Source organism: Cornus florida, unplaced genomic scaffold, assembly GCF_030987335.1.
Source record: "Cornus florida cultivar Cherokee Brave unplaced genomic scaffold, ASM3098733v1 CherokeeBrave_3.0.0_Hap2_Chr02, whole genome shotgun sequence".
Classification (NCBI taxonomy): Eukaryota; Viridiplantae; Streptophyta; class Magnoliopsida; order Cornales; family Cornaceae; genus Cornus; species Cornus florida.
Window position 1 is genome coordinate 8,984,366 of NW_026775572.1, and position 21,595 is coordinate 9,005,960.

General features: G+C 35.7%; 2 protein-coding genes across 2 annotated transcripts; both read right to left on the reverse strand.

Annotated features, from left to right (window-relative positions):
- Positions 1-66: 66 nt before the first annotated feature.
- Positions 67-17,800, reverse strand: LOC132293500 (serine/threonine-protein kinase rio2). Its single transcript, XM_059791016.1, has 15 exons — positions 17,528-17,800; positions 15,550-15,620; positions 14,940-15,048; positions 14,644-14,690; positions 14,467-14,537; positions 14,274-14,387; positions 13,979-14,154; positions 13,795-13,883; positions 10,572-10,689; positions 10,287-10,360; positions 10,064-10,111; positions 6,348-6,501; positions 5,335-5,463; positions 1,800-1,907; positions 67-612 (listed from the first exon to the last, which is right to left on the reverse strand). The coding sequence occupies exons 3-15, from the start codon at positions 15,021-15,023 to the stop codon at positions 424-426; spliced, it is 1,401 nt and encodes a 466-aa protein (XP_059646999.1). The 5' UTR covers positions 15,024-15,048; positions 15,550-15,620; positions 17,528-17,800; the 3' UTR covers positions 67-423.
- A 1,533-nt stretch (positions 17,801-19,333) lies between these two features.
- Positions 19,334-20,782, reverse strand: LOC132293503 (histone H2A-like). The gene is made up of 2 exons (XM_059791019.1): positions 20,438-20,782; positions 19,334-19,770 (listed from the first exon to the last, which is right to left on the reverse strand). Exons 1-2 carry the CDS (start codon positions 20,645-20,647, stop codon positions 19,528-19,530), a joined length of 453 nt encoding a protein of 150 aa, XP_059647002.1. The 5' UTR covers positions 20,648-20,782; the 3' UTR covers positions 19,334-19,527.
- Between the last annotated feature and the right edge of the window lie 813 nt (positions 20,783-21,595).

Below are 21,595 nucleotides of genomic sequence, written 5' to 3' on the forward strand. Positions count from 1 at the left end.
GGCCATCAGATGATAACAAGAAATTAGATGCAGCACAGCCACTAAAAATCAATGCAATGGGACATGTTAGGGACAAACAAAAGGTAAATATTCATACAATCTGAATCCCCAAGAATAGTTAACATAAATATATAGGTTTCAAAATTCGGAAGACAGAAGTAGATTTAATAAACATCCATTTCTCCCGAATCCCAAGCTTCTTTATGTCTCAACAACATGAAATCCATTCAATAACTACAAAAACCTGCCCTTTTCCAACTTTGTCCTGTTTCCTTCAGGTATGAGGGAGCTTTGCCTCCGACATTCGTTACAAATATGGTACAAGAAACTATCTTTTATATATATATATATCATAGACCTCTCCTATAAATATTTTGACTTGACGGCTTTTGATATGAATTTGTTCATGATACTTAACAAACTTCACCAACTGCCCAATTGTTTCTGGATCTTAGAATTTTGAGAGGACCTGCCACCCTTGTCTTTGTAAGAATTTCTAGAGGAAAAAGTCTTCCCTCCCCTATGGGCCACTGCTATGGCCCGCCGTCTCTGCTTGTTCAAACGCTTCGGCAGTTCAACGTCATCTTCATCAACTATTTGTTCATTTTCCTCCTGGATGAAACAAATTAGATTATGAGGGCTTAAGACAAAATAAAAATCAGCTTTATAAATTGTTCAACATTGAGGGCTTCAGACAAATTAAGAATCAGCCATATTAATTGTTCGACATTGGAATAACAAAGGAAGAGGTTTGATATTTAAACTCCTCTAAACTGCAAGGCGAGATACAAGTACCAATACAAATCTTGATATAAAATTCAGAAAGTGAGAGTAAAACTACTACACACCAAAAGTGGAACCCTCCCCTTACCCATAAAGCCTAAGACTCATGTCCTTCTACCATGACTCAGTGCTTACCGCTTTATTCCACTATTTTTCAACACACAAACTGATGTTAGATCAGTGGCAGCAAACTTTGGTGTATAGAAGGCGTGGAAGGAAGTATCTAATACCCAAACCATTATTTGGCATATCTTGGTTGATGAGGGGCTCACTTAGAGCCTTGCATATTGGCATTTTGGTCAAGTTGCATCCTCCTTTATGAATTCTTTAGGCATTTAAAGCAATCAACCTAAAGTCTATATGTACTTTTATTTATGTTATAACTCAAGTCATTGTTAAAAGTCGAGTCTTATGGTTGTACGTCTAAGAGTCATGACTGCTAATGGAAATTTAATGAGCAATTAACTTTTTTAGAATTTTCTGATAACTCAATAGGTTCCTCTTATTTCATATCCTTTCTCTTATTTAAATCTATATTCCCACCATCCAACCTTAAGCCTGTATTGTCTCAAATTTTATTCAGTGAATTCTTTAAATTTCAGCCATTTGAGGCTTCTCTTGAAGTCCTGCATCAAACTCCTATTTCTTCCGTTTTTTTTTATTTAATTTTTTTGGTCAGTCAGGATCAGGAGCTAATATTCTGATAACTAATTTCTAAGTTATGGCTCCAATCAAAGAGAAAAGAACGAAGAATTATCTCACAGGAATGTCTCTCCATCATGAACCAAATAAAAGTGGAAGAATCCGACTACCAGGACAGTCCTTCCACTCTAAAACTGGAGAAGAAACTATATGACCAAAAAAAAAAAAAAACATATGGTTGATTAAAAGCCTAATCACAAGCTCAATATTAATACACCTAAGAGCAAGGTCTAGATAAGAGCATATTACATATGGTTTAAATCTCAACATGGAAATCACGGTACATCTAGGAAAGAATAATTCTCAAAATATACCGTGTCACTTGCATTCTGAGTCTCAGATGCATTGCTCTGTCCTGCTTCAGCAAACTGTTGATTCCCCCCAGTTTCACCTTTCTCGCCACAATTCACAATTTGCTCATGCTGATTTATATTAACAAACACAAGATGTTATCATGTTCAGTACAATAAAAGTAAAGCAGATACATTATTGCAAATAAAATATTCAGGTTATGTAAGAATGAAGTTCAAATTAAATAAAAAAAATTTAAAAAAAAACCCATATATTTTTGGGGTGCAACCCAATTCAGGTAAGATCTGATGCTAGTGGAGTACGGAACATCAAACCCGGAAAACAATCCAACTTGAGCCACAAGCTTATATACTTAAGTGACAACGAACTAAATGACTATCATGCCAATAGTCATGTTAACTGTCAAGTATGGCAACCTTTTTTTTTTTTTTTTGATAAGTATCAAGTATGGCCCAACCTAACAAGTACAATTCATCTAGTTACAAAGTGGATAGCGGGAGTAGGCACAAAAATACTAGGGCTACATCACTCTAAAATTTCTTCAGAGCACAAGCATCTCCAAAGAAAGCATGGAGGCACTGGCATGCATATGCAAGCCACACAAACACATGCAAAATTGCATAAGAGCATATATGTATTTTTTTTCATTTTACAAAGATCCACCTCAAGACTCCTTCAGGGAAAAAAAAAAAAAAGAAAAAAAAAAGAGGAAAATTCCTGATTAGTCCTACTTTTTAGCTCTAAAGAACAAGTAAGTCCTATGAAATCTTCACAAAGACAAAAGAGTCCTACTTTTGAAAAATATTTCCAAAAGAGTTCAGGTTCTATGAATAATAACATTTTTCAAGTATTGCCCTTTATTGCTAAGTTACCATTACTTTTTTTTTTTTTTTTATAATAAAATATTTGTTACCAAAATAAATAATCAAAAAAAAAAATAATAAAGTATTTCAAATACATTTTTTGTAAATATTCACATGTTAAAATATGAAATAGAAAATTCAAAAAGAAAGGAAATAATTCATTTGTTATTCAGAGATGTATTTAATGAAAAGTTTTTCATTGTATTTTAACATGTGAATATTTAAGAAAAGTGTATTTGAAATACTTTATTAAATTTTTTAGGATTGTTTATTTTGGTAACAAATAATTTTTTTTTTATGAAGTAATTAATTACAAAATATTGAAAGTAGGAGAATTTGTATTTTAGTATATAAAAAAAATAAAAATAAAAAATGGGGAAAATTTAATAAATGACAAGTTATTTGTGTAGTCTTACCAATATGACCGTATCCAAATAGTATGCGGGTGAAAGAACTACTAAACTAAAATAATTACCAAACAAGGAATTATACTCTTTTGGTCCAAATTACCCTCACCACTTTTTAATTTTCCATCCACCTCCTTTCTCTCTCTACTCTCTCTCTCTACCACCACCTATCAGGCGACCACCATCACCACCACCAACCCCATCACCATTACCAATACCCACCACTACCACCATCACCGCCACCAATACCCACCACTACCACCATCACCGCCACCACCACCAACCACCCAACCCCAACTTCACCTCCATCCCCACCGTCCACCACCACCGTTGACCACACGCAATTTCTCTCTGCACCAATATATCAACTATCTCTACCAATACAGAAGCCGAGAGGATCAGAAACGGCGCCACCATGAAATACACCGTCTGTACAAATCTCCTAAGCTTCTTGAAGCATCCCTTTCTGGCGGCCATTATTAAACCTAAAATCACAACCCAAAATTGCAATATCAAACCCAAAATCCCAATCCAAAATTGCAAGATCAAACCCTACTTTTGACTGCAATCGAACCAATCACAACTCTCAGCTACAGTAATCACAACTGCTGCAATTGCCGGTGTGTGTGGCGATGGCGTGCATAGGGCCGCGGGCACCGCAGCCGACGTCTAGAACACCAGCGCAGGGCTTGATTCTGAGCAGATCTATGAGAAAGTGTACTGGAGGGATAACGATGGTTTTGCCGGAGAAGATGGGATCACCGGTGGTCGCAGAATGTTCGCCAGAAAGACACCCACCACCATCACCATCACTGCCACTGCCACCAATACCACCCACCACCACCAAGCCTCTCTTTGTATCCCAGTAAACCCATCGTCTCCTGCGACCCTCTCTCACCACCACCAAGCCAAAAATAATTCATGGAAATGACCAAATTATTTGGGGCTATCAACCTTTCTTCATTTTCCCCTCAATTCGGGATTGGCATCACATAATACAATATAAATCACAATCATAGCTTTTCACAGCAGTTTGAATTTTCCCTTCAGACTAATTTTCATTTTGTCTAGACAGGAAATGAAGATGATATTCAAACACAGGCTTTAATTTAGTCCAAAGGCTTTCAATTTTAGATTTTGTCTCAATTGATGAGATTCTAAAATTGAAAGCCTTTGGTCTAATTTTCATCTCAGTACATTAGATTTCTTAGTTCATACTCAGATTAGACTCATCAGCAAAGACTTTCAACTTTCAAAGTTTGGTGGTGTTCCCGTGTGTATTGGTGGCAGTGATGGTGATGGTGGTGGGTGGTGGTGATATAGAGAGAGAGAGAAGATGAATAGATACGGAAAGTGGGGAATGACGCGAGGTTGATGATGGTTGGATTTTGTTCAGATGGTGGTGATATAGAGACGAAGATGGTTGTGATATAGAGGGAATTAAAAATATTGATGAGGGGTAATTTGGACCCAATTGTATTCATACTTGTAAAATACGAAATTACTATCCTAAAGTTGTCATATTTGTAATACTTTTTCTAAAAATGTTACTTTTCATCCATTCTTTTTGGACTTGGTCGTATTTGTAACGTATCCAAGTTAAGTTGTCGTATTTTAAATTTTTCCTAAAAAAAACAGTAATGGTAACTTAGCATAAAGGGCAATACTGGAAAAATGTTCATTTTTCACAGAATCTGAACTTACTTGGAAATGCTTTTCAAAAGTAGGACGTCTTTGTCTTTGTGAAGATTTCATAGGACTTATTTGTCTTTAGAGCTAGAAAGTAGGACTAAGTAGAGATTTTCCCAAAAAAAAAATGGATGAATCTAAATAATGCAATGGGAGGATCGGTGGCAAATCCACTCAGCTCACACATTCACAATCTGAACACCAATTCAGCACCCGTCCAAACAAATGGCATGACTCGCTGACTCGGGATTGAGTTTACAATAACTGACGTTTTAGTCTGGACCTACCAAAGTTCATTCCTTGGTCGGTGTCAATTCGAGAGAGAGAGACTGGTAATGTATCTCAATATCTCGTTAAGCTTGAATAATTGTGAGAGTCTAAAATACAAATTTCTGCTGCCCAATTCCAGAGATCATTGTGCTTAATTCCAGAGATCATTGTGCTTAATTCAGTCCAAAAAGGACTGGAATCATGCACCAGATCTTAATTGTACTCTAAGTTATTTACAAAAAAAAAAAAAAAAAAAAATCATGAAATTGCACTAGAATCATGTTGGCAAAAACTTTTCAAGGACCTACCTGCTCCAGTAGGCACAATGAACCAATGTCCTCGATGTTTGCTTGATTTATTGTGTCCGAGGTGTGTCCTTCGTCTGTAGTTTGTTCATCATCAGAACCTGGATCCTTCTCAAGATCTCCTTCAGTGAACTGCGCAAGGAAAAAAACAATAGATATTTAATACTGAAAAGATAATGAGAGACCTTATGTCACAATTATATTTACAAAGAAAAAGACAATTGAGCAATAATTGATTCAAACAGAATATAATTCTTGGGAATGATAGCTAGTCTACCAATAGGAGTCTGAACTGCAGCAAAGCAAAAGTGTGGATATACCCACGACATGCAAATCAACTGTACCCTCAAAATTAAGAGAGAAAATTCCAGATACCAATAGACATTTTGAAAGTGACAGTACAGCGGTAACAAGGAGGAACTGGAATGCCCCTTTCTTTGAAAGCAGGTCAAGAACGAAATATTATTATACCAGAGGCAAATGGTGCGAAATATCATTATAGGAGAGGCAAATGGTGCATAATGTTCAATTGTTCATTTACAAACATGACATCCGCTGATACCCGACTACCAATACAAGCTGACCTAAAACTACAAAGGCATGCTCTGAAGTTAAGGAGGTTTGAAAATAAGCAGGACTCAGAAGAAGGGAAAAAAATTATAGAACTACTGGCAAAAACAAGAATATATATGGACAAGTGGACACACGTTTGACTTCTTTTCATTATCTTGCTTAAATCATTTGAAATGGGATGCTGAAGATGACACAGCTCACACGACTAGGCATCGTCCAGAGAATAAGACTACCAACGATTCGGCATCCACCTCATAAAAATCCTTCTTAACAATCAACACAAGTTTTCATGTCCTGAGCCGCAGGGGCAATTACCATGTTATTAACCATGCCCTGGGAATCATAGGGAAATATAAGACCATTCCAAGGCTAACCATGCATTATTCATTTAACACGTCAGACATTTCCCACTGCCACATAGAATAAGAACCATAATTTCATACCTTTTCAATGTCAACCTGATCCTTTCTAGTAAACCCACTGGCAGCAAGTTCCTTGTCTAGGACACCATCAACTTTTGTTATTGAAGAAAACTGAGGCCTGCTATTTTCATCTGAATCCACCTCTGAATCGTCTTCTTCAAAAGATAGGCCAAACCTGAAGGAAACAGAATAAATGAAAAATAAATAAACATAAAAAAAAATTGAAAGAAGGAACATATATAGAAAAGATTTATTCACTGGTAATGATAGAAGGCACAGCCACGAGGAAACAATAGATACAAACCATGGAAGAATGTGTTGAAGATATATGTGCATTAACAATACTAAAAGAAATCTGAATAAAAAAAAAACCAAGACAGTATGGTTCATGCATCTGCATAAACATTTTCCATACAAATTTATTATATCCTTTTAATATTGTTTGCTCAACTGCAAGCATAAAAATATCATGTGATGGCGAGGATTTAGCTGTATTGAAGAGATTTAAGTACCATAAGTTTTAATTTAGGTTGCCAAATTGACATCCATAGCTTGAACTCTTTTCTCGCATTTTTGTATTGTTTTCAAAGGTGACTGCATATTAGCCAAGTCTTATCCAGTCCAACACATGAAACAAACCAGCTGGTCTACTCCAATTATAGTAGCAGCAGAGCCACACACCAGTAAGTTCATCTGATCACGCCTAAACTCTATAGATGTTCTGCATATATTAATATAGTCATAAATTTTGTAATTTTGTATATTTGACCCCTAAGAAATGTTACAAAAATGCAGAGGAAGAGGTCAAATAAAAATGTTGTGTTAGGATTTGTGTCAATATGTTGCAAATTCCATAACAGAATAGGCTCCAGTATTGAACAAATGGCATGGTGAGTCTTGAGAGAGTTTGCTCATCAAGTAGACACAACGAACAAGAGAAGATTGGAAGACAGAAGGGTTTGGTTTTTTTATGAACCTGCTTGTTTCCTCAGATTTCAATCGCATGTCCTGAAAAGGTAAAAAACCTTACTCAGGGTCTAGGTTGGTTAAATCATTTAGATAGTTGGACTACCAGAACCTAGGTTATATTTGGTGGTGAATTGGACTTAAAATAACAAGTTATATATTTTGGAGCTTAAAATGTGTTAAAACGTTTAAAATGCCCGACTGGAGCATGTCAGGATCAATCCCTGTGGCTTAAGGGATTGATTCCTAGAAAACAGTGCAGAGAGATTAATCCAGACGTGTCAGGTTTAATCCCACTTGCCTGGAAATTGAAGATTTATGAGTTTTCCTAATCCAATTCGATTTAGAACTACCAAAACAAATGTAAACACTTAAAACAATATTATATATAGATTAAACATTACATTATATATAGAATATATATATATATATATAGTTTGGAGGTTTTGTTCGTGGAATAAATGCTAACACTGTTAGTCCTAATAGTAGGGCTGTAAATGAGCCGAGCCGAGCCAAGTAGTAGGCTGTTCGAGCTCGGTGTAGATATAACTATGCAAACTAGAGCTCGGCTCGCTTAGCTCGTTTAATTTAACAAGCGGAGCTCAAGCTGATTATCAAGCTTGACTTATGAATGCAACCAAAAAAAAAAAAATCTGTTGCAACATTACCCATCGATCATCCAACACAACCAACCATTCAACACAGAGAAATGAATTAGATAAATTAGTGAGTAAAAAACCATGATTTACAGACAATTGAGAGAGAGAGAGAGAGAGAGGAGAAGTTAGAAAATTAGAAAGATAGACTACAACTGGTTGTCGGTGAGGGTCACCAGAGAATCAGGGCCAGAATGGTACTGATTTGAAACTTGGAACTCGTGAAGTTCAAAACAGAACACCATTCAGTTATTTGAGTAAAACTTGTAGGAGGAAATTAAAACCCTAGAATAGAAGAGAAAACTTTGAGAGAGTGAGAGATTTTGAGAGAAAAAGGAGGGAGAAACTCACCTGTAGATTCTACAGTGGTTGGCGTCGTTTGCATCATTTGAATTTTAGAGATAACAAGCGTGAGTTGAGAGGAGTGTTTAAGAGGGCAACATAGAATAGTACAATGAGAAGACTCTAGACCTCAGATGTTGAAGGCTAGTCTGGAGGTGCGTGACGCATAAATGGGAAGCCACCACCAAATAATTTTAATAATTGCTTGGATATTTTGAATCTTTAACTCTTTCTACTAGTATATAATATACATTATATATCATAGGGTGAAGTGCTAAAAAAAAAATAATCTGCTATATACAGAATGTGCTCAATTTGGAAAACTGAAATACCTAAAATGCCGTTAAGACAAAATAAAAATAAAAACATTGATTTCATAAAACACAGATTATTAAGGGTATTTTGGGTTTTTAATAAAAAATTGGTCAAAATTGACGGTCAAGGGGCAATTTGCACATATTTTCAAATGCTAAGGATTTATGTGAACATGTTTTTTGCACATTCTGTACGGTATTTTTTTGCACTTTACCCTACATTATACATATGATATATATATATATATATAATCGAGTCCTACAAATGAGGTGATGTCACAATTGTTTTGAGATTGGTTCAGTTATAAAACAAGCTTGAAAAAACTGTCTCAGCTCGGTCAGTTTACTTAGTAAACGATCACGAGCCGAGCTCTTATCGAGTCGAGCCCAAACTGTTCGTGAACAGTTTGACTCATTTACAGTCCTATCTAATAGCAATGATTGAATGTGACCAGAAAAATACTTGCTTCGTCAAGACTTTCTTGCAGACCATTATTGCACTAAATACTCTTCAACTGCAACACCATTTTTGGCTCTCTATCACCCAACTAAGAGCATTTAAGACGAACAAGAGACAGGCACCAAGGGATTTCTCCCTCGACACTTTATCTAACCAATAAATTAAAGAAGGCAAGAAGTAATAAGTATTCAGGAGGCTTGGAGGGCTACGCCTCTTTGTATTTGGTGGTGCATTTGGCTCGAGCGAAATAGGAGATATTTTGATGGAAAGAAGAAATCTATTTCTACGCTTAAGTTCTCTATTATTTCCACTCTTTTTTGTTGGGTGTCAGGGAGAGATTATAAATCCATTGAGGAAATTATTGTATTTTTGGCCTCGTTGAAGATTTAAGGCGCTTTGTGGCCTTTTTGTTATCATGGGTTCCGCTCCCCTTTTTTTGAGCGTTTTCAATAAATTTTACTTATCAAAAAAACAAAAAAAATTAACAGCAGCTGACATTATTGCAATACTTGTCTAAGTAGATATTGCAAAAGACACTTGAATCATTTTTTACTAATATCAGGACTCAACAAAATTACCGGTGATAAGATTTTACAATATTCTTCCAAATCTATATGTCATTTAAGTTGTAATTTTGTGCTGGATAAATGAAAAATCCAAGGCAACATCAATCTAGACCCAACAATTACAAATTAACTTACGAGGAATTAAGTAACTGTGTTGTGAGACTTGAACTTTGTAATTACCGATTGGACTTCTTCAAAGGTCTATTTATGATATACAATGACAGGAGCACCATAGTTAATTCGCAAAGGTTATTTTAAAATAACAATAAAAGGAGCAGCTATAATGAGCATGCTGTTAATAGTTGCATTGTTTCAGATATCATTATCACCACCCAGAAGGCCATAAGCTCAATCTTGGCTGAATCGTGAATCAATTTTTGAAGACATTGAAAGGCATCAATCCTTCAGGGCCCTTAAATAATAAAACACTGACCTCCTGCTGAAAAACTTGAAGATGCATTCGACATCACGATCAAAGTACCTGAAAAATGGAACTTAATAAGAACTAATTTTTTAAGATAATATCTGAAACAAAGAAGAAAAATAGGTTAATAATAGCAGATTACATCAAGATAAAAATCAATGATCAGAAAATTGATGCATAAGATGGAAATTTGAAAGAACATCAGATGGGAAGTGCAAGAAGTGCTTCATACATTTGTGCATTTCGATGAGATACTGATACCATTTGTGGGAAATCTATCATGGTGACTTTCTCATCATCGTCGATCTACATTGCAAAGAAAATGCAAATATAATTTAGAAGTTCAATTAAGTAATATATGTTGCGAGACAGTCTCATCCACCATATGAATGTGCACAGAAAATTCTAAGCGGCCACCAAAAGATTTAAACCATGAGTCACGCTTGTCAATCCAAACATTTGTTATATAAGATAATGAAACCAAGGCCTTACATTAGCAAAATATGATATAGCATACCATAACGTTGAATTCGTTGAAGTCGCAATGAATAAGCCCATGCTCTGCCAGACGAACAACAAGACCCATAATCGTTTCATAAACTACGTCCGGATTTTGCAATTCCTTCACCTGCACACTACATTGGAAATAATTTGATAAATAATATTCAGTCTGTTACTCATCAAAGCAACACCATCACTATTTAAGGGGGCTTTCTCACAAAAAAGGAGAGAGCAAGAAAAGGGGAGAAAGAAATAGCACCCACAAAATTTTTTAAATAAATATAAAAATAAACTTAAGGGACAATGCCATTGGATTTTATAACTCGCTTTTGTTTGGGGGGGGGGGGGGGGGGGGTTGTTTGAAGATTTTTTATAATTGAAAACCCGTCAATCTACAGCTTTAAATTAATGTTCCTAATTACCCCACAACTATACAAGAATATTTTTCAACTGTTGCTTTGTAAAACATCTGCGCATTGCACAGGGCAGGTTGGTCTAGTGACAGGAGGTAATGCCACCTTCATAGATTTATATCAACATTTTACCTTTCCTCTTGTAACCCAAAAGATATAAACTAAAGGTCTATTTTAGATCAAATTCCATCTTTTTGTAAGTGTCTACTGCACACTTGTATATGCTAGAGGGGGACAAACATGTTAAAAGAGATTTTGTGGACTAGCATGAGCATATTAGGTAAAGCCTGATGCCCATGTTCACTAATAAACGAATTATGCGGAGAGCTTTTACCAGCCATATCAATTGGAAGCAACTGAATCCTGATAAATAAAAAGCTACTCTCTAAATGGATGGATTTTGATCTCCAAAATAATTGTAATCACCATCTATGAGTTTCTGACATTATTAATTGGAAAAAAATAAAGATCAGAACAAATTTTTTAAATCTTTATGGGTCCAATTTTTGGTTTGGAGTCACTCGTAAAATCAAAAATCGTTGAGAAACATTCCAAGCAATCCTCAACCTCATACTAGTCTTGATGTTAATGTTTTGTGGAGTCTATTAACGCTTGTTGGCATAGTTGGCTCAAGGCGCACAAAAGCGCAAATGCCTCCTGGAGCCTGAGGCGCAAGGCGCAAGGCGAGGCGCGCGCCCGACTGAAGTAAGGCGCACGTTGAAAAAAAACAAAACAAAACCCACCCAATAAAGTATTAAAGATGCAATAGTATATATAAAGATTGCAATAATGTTTGGATGCTAGAAAATTTGAGTTCATCTTGCAAAAATCACATGGATGTGCTATTACTACTTTTAAGTCAAATCAAATCTAATTTTCATTAAGCACGAATAAAACGTTTTTGCAAGTTGCAAGCACCATGTTTGGATGCATTAAATAGAAATTATGAATTTATCTTGCAAAAACCACAAGGATCAAGGATGTGCTATATTCTCAAATCAAATCAATCTAATTTTCTATAAGCACCATGATTGATTGATTAGGTATATCTCTATTATCTGTTTTAATAAGGAGTAAACAAAATCAATCAGGCGCATCACCAAACACATGCAAGGCAGCAAGGCACTAATCTACAGAAACAACAACTACGCAAAAACCCTCAAAAAAACAGAGGACCAACATCATCCAGATTCTAGACACGCATAAAAATAAATAAATAAAATCTGCCAAAAGCAAAAGGAAACTCAAAGAACTGAAAGAAGAGAGAGCCGAGAGGAGAAGAAGAAGAAGAAGAAGAAGAAGAAGAAGAAGAAGAAGAAGAAGAAGAAGAAAATTCTGACATTCTGACGAGAGAAGAGAAGAGAGAAGAAGAAGAGAGAGAAGGAGGAGAAGAAGAGAAGAAGGAGAAGAAGAAGAAGAAGAAGAAGAAAAGACTAAGAGAGTAAAAAAAAAAATCTTACATTCTGACGACAGAAGAGAAGAGAGAAGAAGAAGAGAGAGAAGGAGGAGAAGAAGAGAGAAGAAGAAAAGAAGAAGAAGAAGAAAAGAAGAGAGAAAAAAAAAAAAAATCTGACAGAGATTCGGTGAGAACAGAGAAGAAGAAGAGAGAGAAGGAGGAGAGGAGGAAAGAAGGAGAGAGAGAAGGAGAACTGACCGGCAGATCCGAGAGGGCCGAGACTGAGAGAGCCGGCAGATCCGAGAGCTTCGCAGATATCGCCTTCACTGCCGGCAGATCTGTCTCTTTCCACTTTTGCTTTTGGTTTTCTTTTTATTTTTTCGTTTTGTAACTCGTAAGTTGTGTAATAAACAAATAAAAAGTTATAATAAACAATTAATAAACAAATAATAAAGAATACAAAACTGAAAAAATAACAAAACAACTATAAAAAAGTTCCCTTTTTCAAGAGGCGCGCCTTCTGTGCGCCTGTGGCCTTGCGCCTGTTATACAAAGGCGGCCGCCCTATTCAACCCCAGCGCCTTAAGCCATTGGAGGCGACATGGTGGCGCCTGGAGGCGCCTTGCGCCTCAGGTGCGCGCCTCCGGCGCCTTTAACAACTATGCTTGTTGGTAAATAGAGCATGAGATGTGGAGGGCAAAGAGACTGCCGGAAGAAGGTGGGAGATGAAGCAAGGAACAAACAAATTGGGATATTAGAAGAGTAGCAGATGGAGCAAGTTGAAATGGGGTATTAGAAGAGTCGTTAAAAACGGCAACGTTTGCTGATTTTGTGATACATATCACAAATTTTTTCATGACATGAATCACTGCTCTAAAAACATTCATTTTTTTTAAGAGGATTGATAATATGCAAAGGCATTTCCAAATTTTCAAATGATCCTGCTAAAACTAAGGGCAAGAAACTCAGTTTATCCTAAATAAGAATAAAAAACCTCGAATCGCTAGTGTGTGTAAATCTCAAACACTGCATTAATTAGTAACTCTCAGATTCAAAGGTGGCTGCTGAAATATAAGCCTTGTGAAAGCACCCTATTAAGATATCGAAAGAGTAACCATAGATAGAGTATACTTGACTATTATCCAAGGAACAAGGATAAGAATTTTAATGGCTCCCTCCCAATTTTCAACAATAACCAATAGTTGATCCAATAATTTTGCAGTTTTTTTCATGTTCTAAAAATAGCATAACCACAAACATACAGTATTAAGGAAGTGTATTTGCATCAAACCCCCACATATGGGAATATGTGATCTGACGTAAATTTTGACTACTATATACAAAACTTTAGAGAAGCATGACGGATGAGATGAATTTTAAATCCAACACAGATGTACATGCTGCAAAAGCAATTGTGACTGAACTCTTACAGTGAATAACCTTGGACAAGGGACATAATCACACAATGTCGATTGCAGTCCACGGCATTTGGAACAGGGAAACCATGCTCACCTAACGCCTGCTCGTGTAGAGCACACATGTCAAGCCAAAACTGACTAAGAAAATAATAACTAAATACAAAGCAACCCAAAAATGCAAAAGATAGTAGTTAACCTTCATAAATGCAAATTCTTTGAGAGCAGCAAGCCGTGACAAGTAGAGCCAATTAAAACTACTGCGATGCTTCAAGTAATCACGCTTTGATTTGACAGCCCTGAAAGAAGTCCTACCCAACCTGTGCAGCTTCATAGCAAGAATTGTACCATCCTCCGTGCCAACTTCAAAGATATCTTGAACAAAAAAAATATTACAATTCCTAAGCAATATCAATAACATATAAAAACCTAGAAACTACAAATTGTAGAACAAACCAAAAAAGTAAAAAAACAAAAGGGAACTTTTATGTTACCAGACTCTTTTCCAACACCAATTTGACGACCAACGGACGTAAAAACTCCACGGTTAACCAACGTTTTAATTGCAAGAAAATCATAACCAAGGTAGGTGAGCCGAAAACCGTCATCTAGATAATAAAGGGTAAAACAGAATCAGGTGGGTATGGAAGCTCCATCATTATTAGCTGTCCAATAACTGTCACTCACATTTTGAAGAATCATGGTGCAACAGTTTGTGTTTGAGCAAATTCTTCAACACCTTGTAAGTGCCTCCATGCCTGTACAATACACAGAGATGTTCATATGAAGAAATAAACTTTTATTATCTAGGAAACATTTAATGAGAAGTAAATCAAACATAATAAAAAGGTATGATCCCCATACTTGAGGGCAGCAATGCGGTCGATGAGTGCCGAAGGCACAATTTCATGCTGAAAAAACAATGGAGGAGAATTAGCCAATCTTCATCATCATCATGGTCATTTGTCACAAGTCATTTTGAATTAGTATATAAGAGAGGGATAGAAAAGAGAGAACATTCAGAAATTTAAGGAATAAAATATGCATGAGAATTATATAGATTGAAGTCAAAAACAACTAACTACGATATAGATATATATATATATATATATATATATATATATAGAGAGAGAGAGAGAGAGAGAGAGAGAGTTACAGACATTGCGCATTCCCATTTCAACAGCAGTGAGAACCCTGAAATCATCTTTGGAGAGGTCCCTCAAAACATCCACAGTCAACTTCATGGCTGCCTTTTGCTGCTGAGTGATACTGTAAATACACGGCAATTGATTATATACGTATCAGTATTAAAATGAAGACAAAACATAACGAATACAAAGATAGGATTTCGAACTTAAAGTTATTAACGATGGATTGCAGGAGTGTGGGTTTGTAGGAGCTATGGTGGTGGAAATGGTTGTGCTAGATAATTGGTTCGCAATTTGTTCAAATTAGCCCTAATCTATAGCTAGAAAATCTTTTGTGAAAGAAAACACATCCATATACAAAATTAGCTGACCCAAATAAACTTAGGGTTCAGTCTGTTCAATTCCCAGATTGATAATTTATTGTATTCCTTGACAGCATTTCTTAAATTTACACAATCTTGGAGGTGAATGTGATGGTATAGCTTGTATAGCTACAAGCAGCCTCCGATATTGTGCCAACTGTATTATATGAGTATGTCTATTCAGTATTGTAGTAGAAGTATATTTAGTAAGTATCAGTTACAGGAACCGCATCAAGAAGCAATTGAGCTTTGCAACAAACCTGTGGATCTTTTAATTGACTCCTGCAACGGCCAATACAAGAAGCTGCTTCTTTGGAAGTGGCTGACTCAACTGCAATAACAGGCAGATTTTTGTATAATTATAAGAAACTCTTATGATTTAAATATTTATATTGATAATAAGCTAAAAGAAGAATTGTTTCTCTATGAATGTATACTGTAAAATCTATGGTGGCACAAATTATATTAAGAAGAAACCACAATCCAGGGTTGCCTAACAACAACAACTACAGTGATGCACTAACATCCTGTGAAGCTAGACAAGACTACCTGAACCATCAGCTGAGCTTTTTAACAAAAATAAAAGATATACACATGGGCAGTATCTTCCACAACTCAAACATGGTCATTATTATCACCTACTTGTTCTATTCGGTCACATGAAACAAAATATTTTTATACTTGAGAATCATAAGTAATCCAATTCAAGGATTACCACCATTATAACCTATTCGATGACAGAAAATCATCCTAATATTGATGACAGATGGAACAACATTGTATTGAGATCTCCGACTAAGTAACCTCTTTCTTTTTTTGTAGGGTGGGGGGAAGAAAGCAATCATATTCACTCTCAAATGCGTGAATTTTTATTTTATTTTTTGGGAAAATTCCACAAAGTACTGTAACAGCATCAATGAATTATATCTCCCTTGATTCCCCAAAAGAATAAAAGGTCAGCAAGCCATGCCTGACTTAGAGCAAGCATGGTTTGGGGTACACATCCATTAGATAGTCATGTTGGTCTTAAGAAGTTTCTTCAATGTGAATTGAGCTTTAGATGGCATTCAAGTAAATTAATTTATTATTCGTCAAAATTAAGATCAGATGAAGTAAAAGTTTGCTAAAGTATCACAGTGAAAGAAATTTATGATCTTCTCTTTGCAATTGATGGCGTAGGTGTATACTACTATTCATTATTCCATAAGGGTTTGATGCCGTTTCAGTTATTAAGTTGAAGTTAGTTATGACAATTTCTGCAATCGCTTTCTGTTGGTCATGGCTTCAGTTATCTGACATCAATGACTTCAATTATTTCATAATGCTGTTTGGACATCTGGAATTCATGGCCTTGTAATCAACTAAAAGTTGAATATACGGAGCTACCTAGTGTCTTAATGACTTCATAAATACTCAATGGTCAAGCATCCATTTATTGAGAGAGCATTAGCAAATAAGAATGGATAAGTATTAAATACAGAGACACGTGTAAGTCACAATACGGATAGTACCATACAGCAAATCTTAAAACAAAAAAATTGAAAGATCCTGACATGGCAAGGATACAGTAATAAAATCATTATATATTATATTATTACATAGAAACGTATTATTTTTTTGTTAATTTCTCTGCAATGAAAAAGGCAACTACAGAGTCTGATCTAGTGGCAACAGTGAAATTACTCAGAGGAAAAGCCATTTTATCCTCGCAACCATGCATTGTTACAACAGAAAAACAGAGGACAACAGAGAATTATACAGAAATCCTACTCTATTGAGTACAATCTTGTTGATAATTATCATCATACTTGGAGATATATCTTCTTCTTTTTTTATGGTTTATACCTGTAATTACAATTGTACTAGAAGCTACAAAGAGATGAAAAGACTGCAGAGTGGAAGAAAATTAAGAGCAAAAAATCTCTCCGTGTGATCCTTATCATAGTAAGTGGAAAATAACAGAATTATGAAACATTTTTTAATGTAAAATCACTGTCACATCAAACACTCTGAATTATTTTCACACAAACATTTCAAAAACAATAGAAAGGAAAAAACAAAAACTTAAGTTTGCGGGCGTAATATATGTATACAACTCATATATATATATATAACATGCAAATCCACAACCAAGATTGATCCAACAATCAAAATAATAAAGTGGAAAAATAAAGAGTACGGAAGAGAGAAGAACAAGCAGAGTAAGAAAAACCCTAACCCTAAAAAGATGAAAAATACCTAGACCGCCACGCTTTTCCTCTTCTCTTCTCTTCTCTTCTCTTCTCCTCTCCTCTCCTCTCCTCTCTGGACGACGTATGTGCAGCGTCGCGATGGGTTTAAGGATCTGAACTGAAAGGGGGCACAACGTCAAACGGTAAAGTTTCAACTCCTCTACTCAATTGTTGAGGTGGCTCCGTCGCTTAAATGGAGCGGTGGAGATCAGCGAATTCACCGTAGTAATGTAGAGGAGCCCAATTCAGGGTTTAAAGCCCTGTCTTCCTCTTTCATGCCTTGGTATTTTTTAAGTTGCATATAATACCCCTTTTATAAGATAATCACATATCTAACCCTAATTTTTTTTTTTTTTTCAGTATCTCAATTTCGATATTATTTCGTTCTTTAATTAAAAAATTTTAAAAAATCAATAATTTTACTAAAAACCGCTCACAAGCAAAGTCTTCCCTGTGCATTCCCCTCCATCCAATTTTGAGTGAAGTAAAATTAATCTAAGTTTATATATCTAACATTGTGTATCTAATTATATGTTTATATTTTTACCTGCGTATTATTTTTTAAGAAGAGTCCTTTTAAACCCGTGACACGAGATTACAGGGTAAATCTTATATCTGTGCTAGCCGAACTCAAAATGTGTCTAAAAATTAATTGGAGTGCAAGAGGAGTTTGTTGGAAGTATAATTTAAATTTTTAAAGTTACTGCATCATCATGTGCTTGACAAGTTTAAAAAATAGTGTAATTTCCAAACAAGTGAAGCCGTTATGACAAGTTTCAGAAAATTATTTTCAAGTTATACCCATTTACATTAATTATAACAAGTAATCATTTACAGCATTGAGAAGCAATTCATCAAGGTTCACTGCAATGCTTTTCTTCTAAAACTAAAAATCCTATATTTATTGAAAGTTGTCCTAAATTTTGGTATAAGAGAGAGTTCTTGTTCACGGTGGTAGGCTTTTCATTGCAGCATTAGACCCGAATCCTCTGCGATGATGTTGTGTATCACATCAACCAATCCTAACTCTCACACGTGTAAGTAACACCTTTTTTTACTTTTGTATAGCATTTTTTGCATCAAACAAATTTGATGCAAATTTAAAATCCCTATTAAGTAGAATTCCCTTCAAAAATAGGAGTAAAGAAGTTGGCTCCAATGGAGGAGACAGTTTCAAATTTTGATCAATCCAACTACATGATCGATGAATTTGAGTGGGAAGACTCGAAATTTGAACTGTTACAAATAATTTTTTTTTGAAAAAAAAAAAAGAAAAAAGAACACGAATGACAACGCAAGGACATGCGAGCTATTGATGTTTAAGCCATGCGAGCTATTGATGTTTAAGCCTTGCCTTTCGGACCGGAAGCAAGTGAATACCAAAAGAGAAAAATGGCACAAAAAATTGTAAGATTTTGAAACAATATACGATAAAGCAATATTTTGGTGTTTCACATAGCAATTTTTCACATCCTAATGACATACTTTTCAAGTAATCATTTCCCACAATTTTCCTACATGCATCAAAGGTAAGCATGTTTATACTTTATATTCTAAGTGATAATAATCTCTTAGAAGTACATACATAATAAGCCAACCTCAAGACATCCCATTTTAGATCTTACTTGGCTCAATCCATTCATGAGGGAACTAGAGCCATCCAATTGAATTTCAAATCAATCAACCATAATAAGCCCAATGCTTTTGAATTTGAACTCTAATGTACTGTGCTTTTAAACAAACAAACAATCCATCAAGCAAGAAAAAGAAACACACACTACACATCCAAAAAAAAATATTGACAAATGAGATGTAAAACTAACGAAGTTCATTTTGTGCCATTCAATAGCCGAAACAAGAGATTTGTTCCAACAGAGAGACATAATACACAAATCACAGTCATTCATCCTACAAACTACAAACTTCAAACTATTCTGCATAGTAACAACAGAGAGTGAAATTACATACAGATCAAACTAAAATAAGCTCTTAAAATTTTCTTCAACACTAAGCAGCCTTCCTCGGGGACTTGGTGGCCTTGGCGGGAGACTTGGGTTCCTTTCCTGCCTTGTCAGTCTTCTTTGGAAGAAGAACTGGGTTGATGTTTGGAAGGACACCTCCATGAGCAATTGTCACTCCAGCAAGAAGCTTTCCCAGCTCTTCATCATTCCTTACAGCTAACAGCAAATGCCTTGGTATTATCCTATTCTTCTTGTTGTCTCTTGCAGCATTTCCAGCCAATTCCAGAACCTAAGCACATTTCAAAGTTCAAAACCCACTAAATTAATCAACACAAAATCTCACAATTCAAAAACTTTAGTCTAATATTAAGCTCTATGAGGCTCTCATGAGCTGTGAACTCTCTTTATTAACTATTGATTTGAGACATTTTTTTAAATCTAATCCAATCTTTTAGTAAATCTCTAAATCCAACATTCTCAATGTGGTCGACAAAAAGAATAAATGAAATAAAAATTCCAAGGTAGCAACCAAATCCAGTATATAAATGTTTCCCATTGCTTAGCACAGTCCATGATGTTCAAGGAAAAATAAATAAATATAACCCACTTATTTCCCTTGTTGTAAGTACGCCCGTTAGGGCTTCAACAGTTTGAATCGAATTGGAAAACAGGAGATCCAACAAATGAACGGATTGAAAATCACACTCTCAGAAAGATCAAAACTAAATAATGAGTCTCGCCAAAACGCCAGATTCAGTCCAAATATACATACAAGCAACATCAAATGCTACATAAAACCCTAGAATAACAGAGTTTCAACAAAACCAGCTCAACAAATGACAATACATATACATAGGCATAAGTATCTAAACACACATACTTGTGTGTGTGTGTGCATACATATATATATATATATATGGAGAGAGAGAGAGAGAGAGAGGAGAAACTAATATTACCTCAGCAGCGAGGTATTCAAGTACGGCGGCGAGGTATACCGGAGCGCCGGTTCCGACGCGCTGAGAATATCGGCCCTTCTTCAAGTAGCGGCCGATCCTTCCCACCGGAAACTGCAGGCCGGCTTTAACGGAGCGTGACACAGGCTTCTTCTTGGGGCCGCCTCCTTTCCTCCCTCCGGCACCCTTCTTGGCCTTTCCACCGGTCTCCATTTCTCAAACACAGAAGAAGAGGAAAAAGGAAGAGAAACGAAATTCTCGAGAAACAAACGGCTAAAATTAGGGGAAGAGCAAGACGTTTTTCTCCGAGCAGTGTAGAGATCAGGAGCATGGGGTGTCGATTATATACGCGCTGGTGAAGGCACCTTGGTGTGGGTATTTGACGGGGAGTGATGTTTCGTGATCGTTGGATTGATATCTAATCGACGGCTGTGGATGAATAATTGTGCAATCCGTGTGCGCTGTAATCAACCAATGACATGAGGAGGATGTGGAAAATAAAGTGTGTTAACAAAAAAAACCAACTACAGTATACTTTTTAAGAGTTTCGCCTTTGGCCTCTCAAACTCAAAATATAGCAGACGGATAAAACTAAGGCATTTCAATGGTCTCTCAAAAGATTTTTCATATTTTAAGATTCTCAAATGTATTATCACATATAGCAGCTCTCAAATGGCCTTTCAAACTCAAAAGACAGCAAGTGGATGAAAATAGGCATTTCAATACTCTCTCGAAAGATCTCTCATATTTTGAGATTATCAAAAATTGCTAAATTGAAAATAAGGCACTCTAATGGGCTCTCAAAACATGAAATGGTTGTTGTATCAAAAAAATAGCATTTTACATGAAATACACCATTTGAGCAGAATTGCAAAAATATAACATTTTGACACTGTATCTCATCTCAAAAAATAAATTTGGCATAAAAATATAGCATTTTGTATTGGAAATGCTCTAACAGCTTCGAAGTGATGTTATAAACACTTAGAATTAGAATTATATATTTCTCTAGTAATAAGAATATTCAAAGTAAATTAATTAGAACACAAAATTGAATTGAATAAGACTCGTTGGGGTTCCATTTGGATCTAATGAGCCCTGTTGGGTTATTACCAATTTGCTCTTTATAAGTTAGATGATTTTGTGCCATTTGAAAGTAAT

Excerpts from the sequence above, each read along its gene's own strand:
- LOC132293500 (XM_059791016.1), bottom strand. The coding sequence starts at position 15,023 with ATGAAGTTGACTGTGGATGTTTTGAGGGACCTCTCCAAAGATGATTTC. Across the intron at positions 14,388-14,466 it reads GCACCATGATTCTTCAAAAT|ATGACGGTTTTCGGCTCACC; the intron begins GTGAGTGACAGT and ends TTTATTATCTAG. Across the intron at positions 10,361-10,571 it reads TCAACGAATTCAACGTTATG|ATCGACGATGATGAGAAAGT; the intron begins GTATGCTATATC and ends TTTGCAATGTAG.
- LOC132293503 (XM_059791019.1), bottom strand. The coding sequence starts at position 20,647 with ATGGAGACCGGTGGAAAGGCCAAGAAGGGTGCCGGAGGGAGGAAAGGA. Across the intron at positions 19,771-20,437 it reads TTGAATACCTCGCTGCTGAG|GTTCTGGAATTGGCTGGAAA; the intron begins GTAATATTAGTT and ends AAATGTGCTTAG.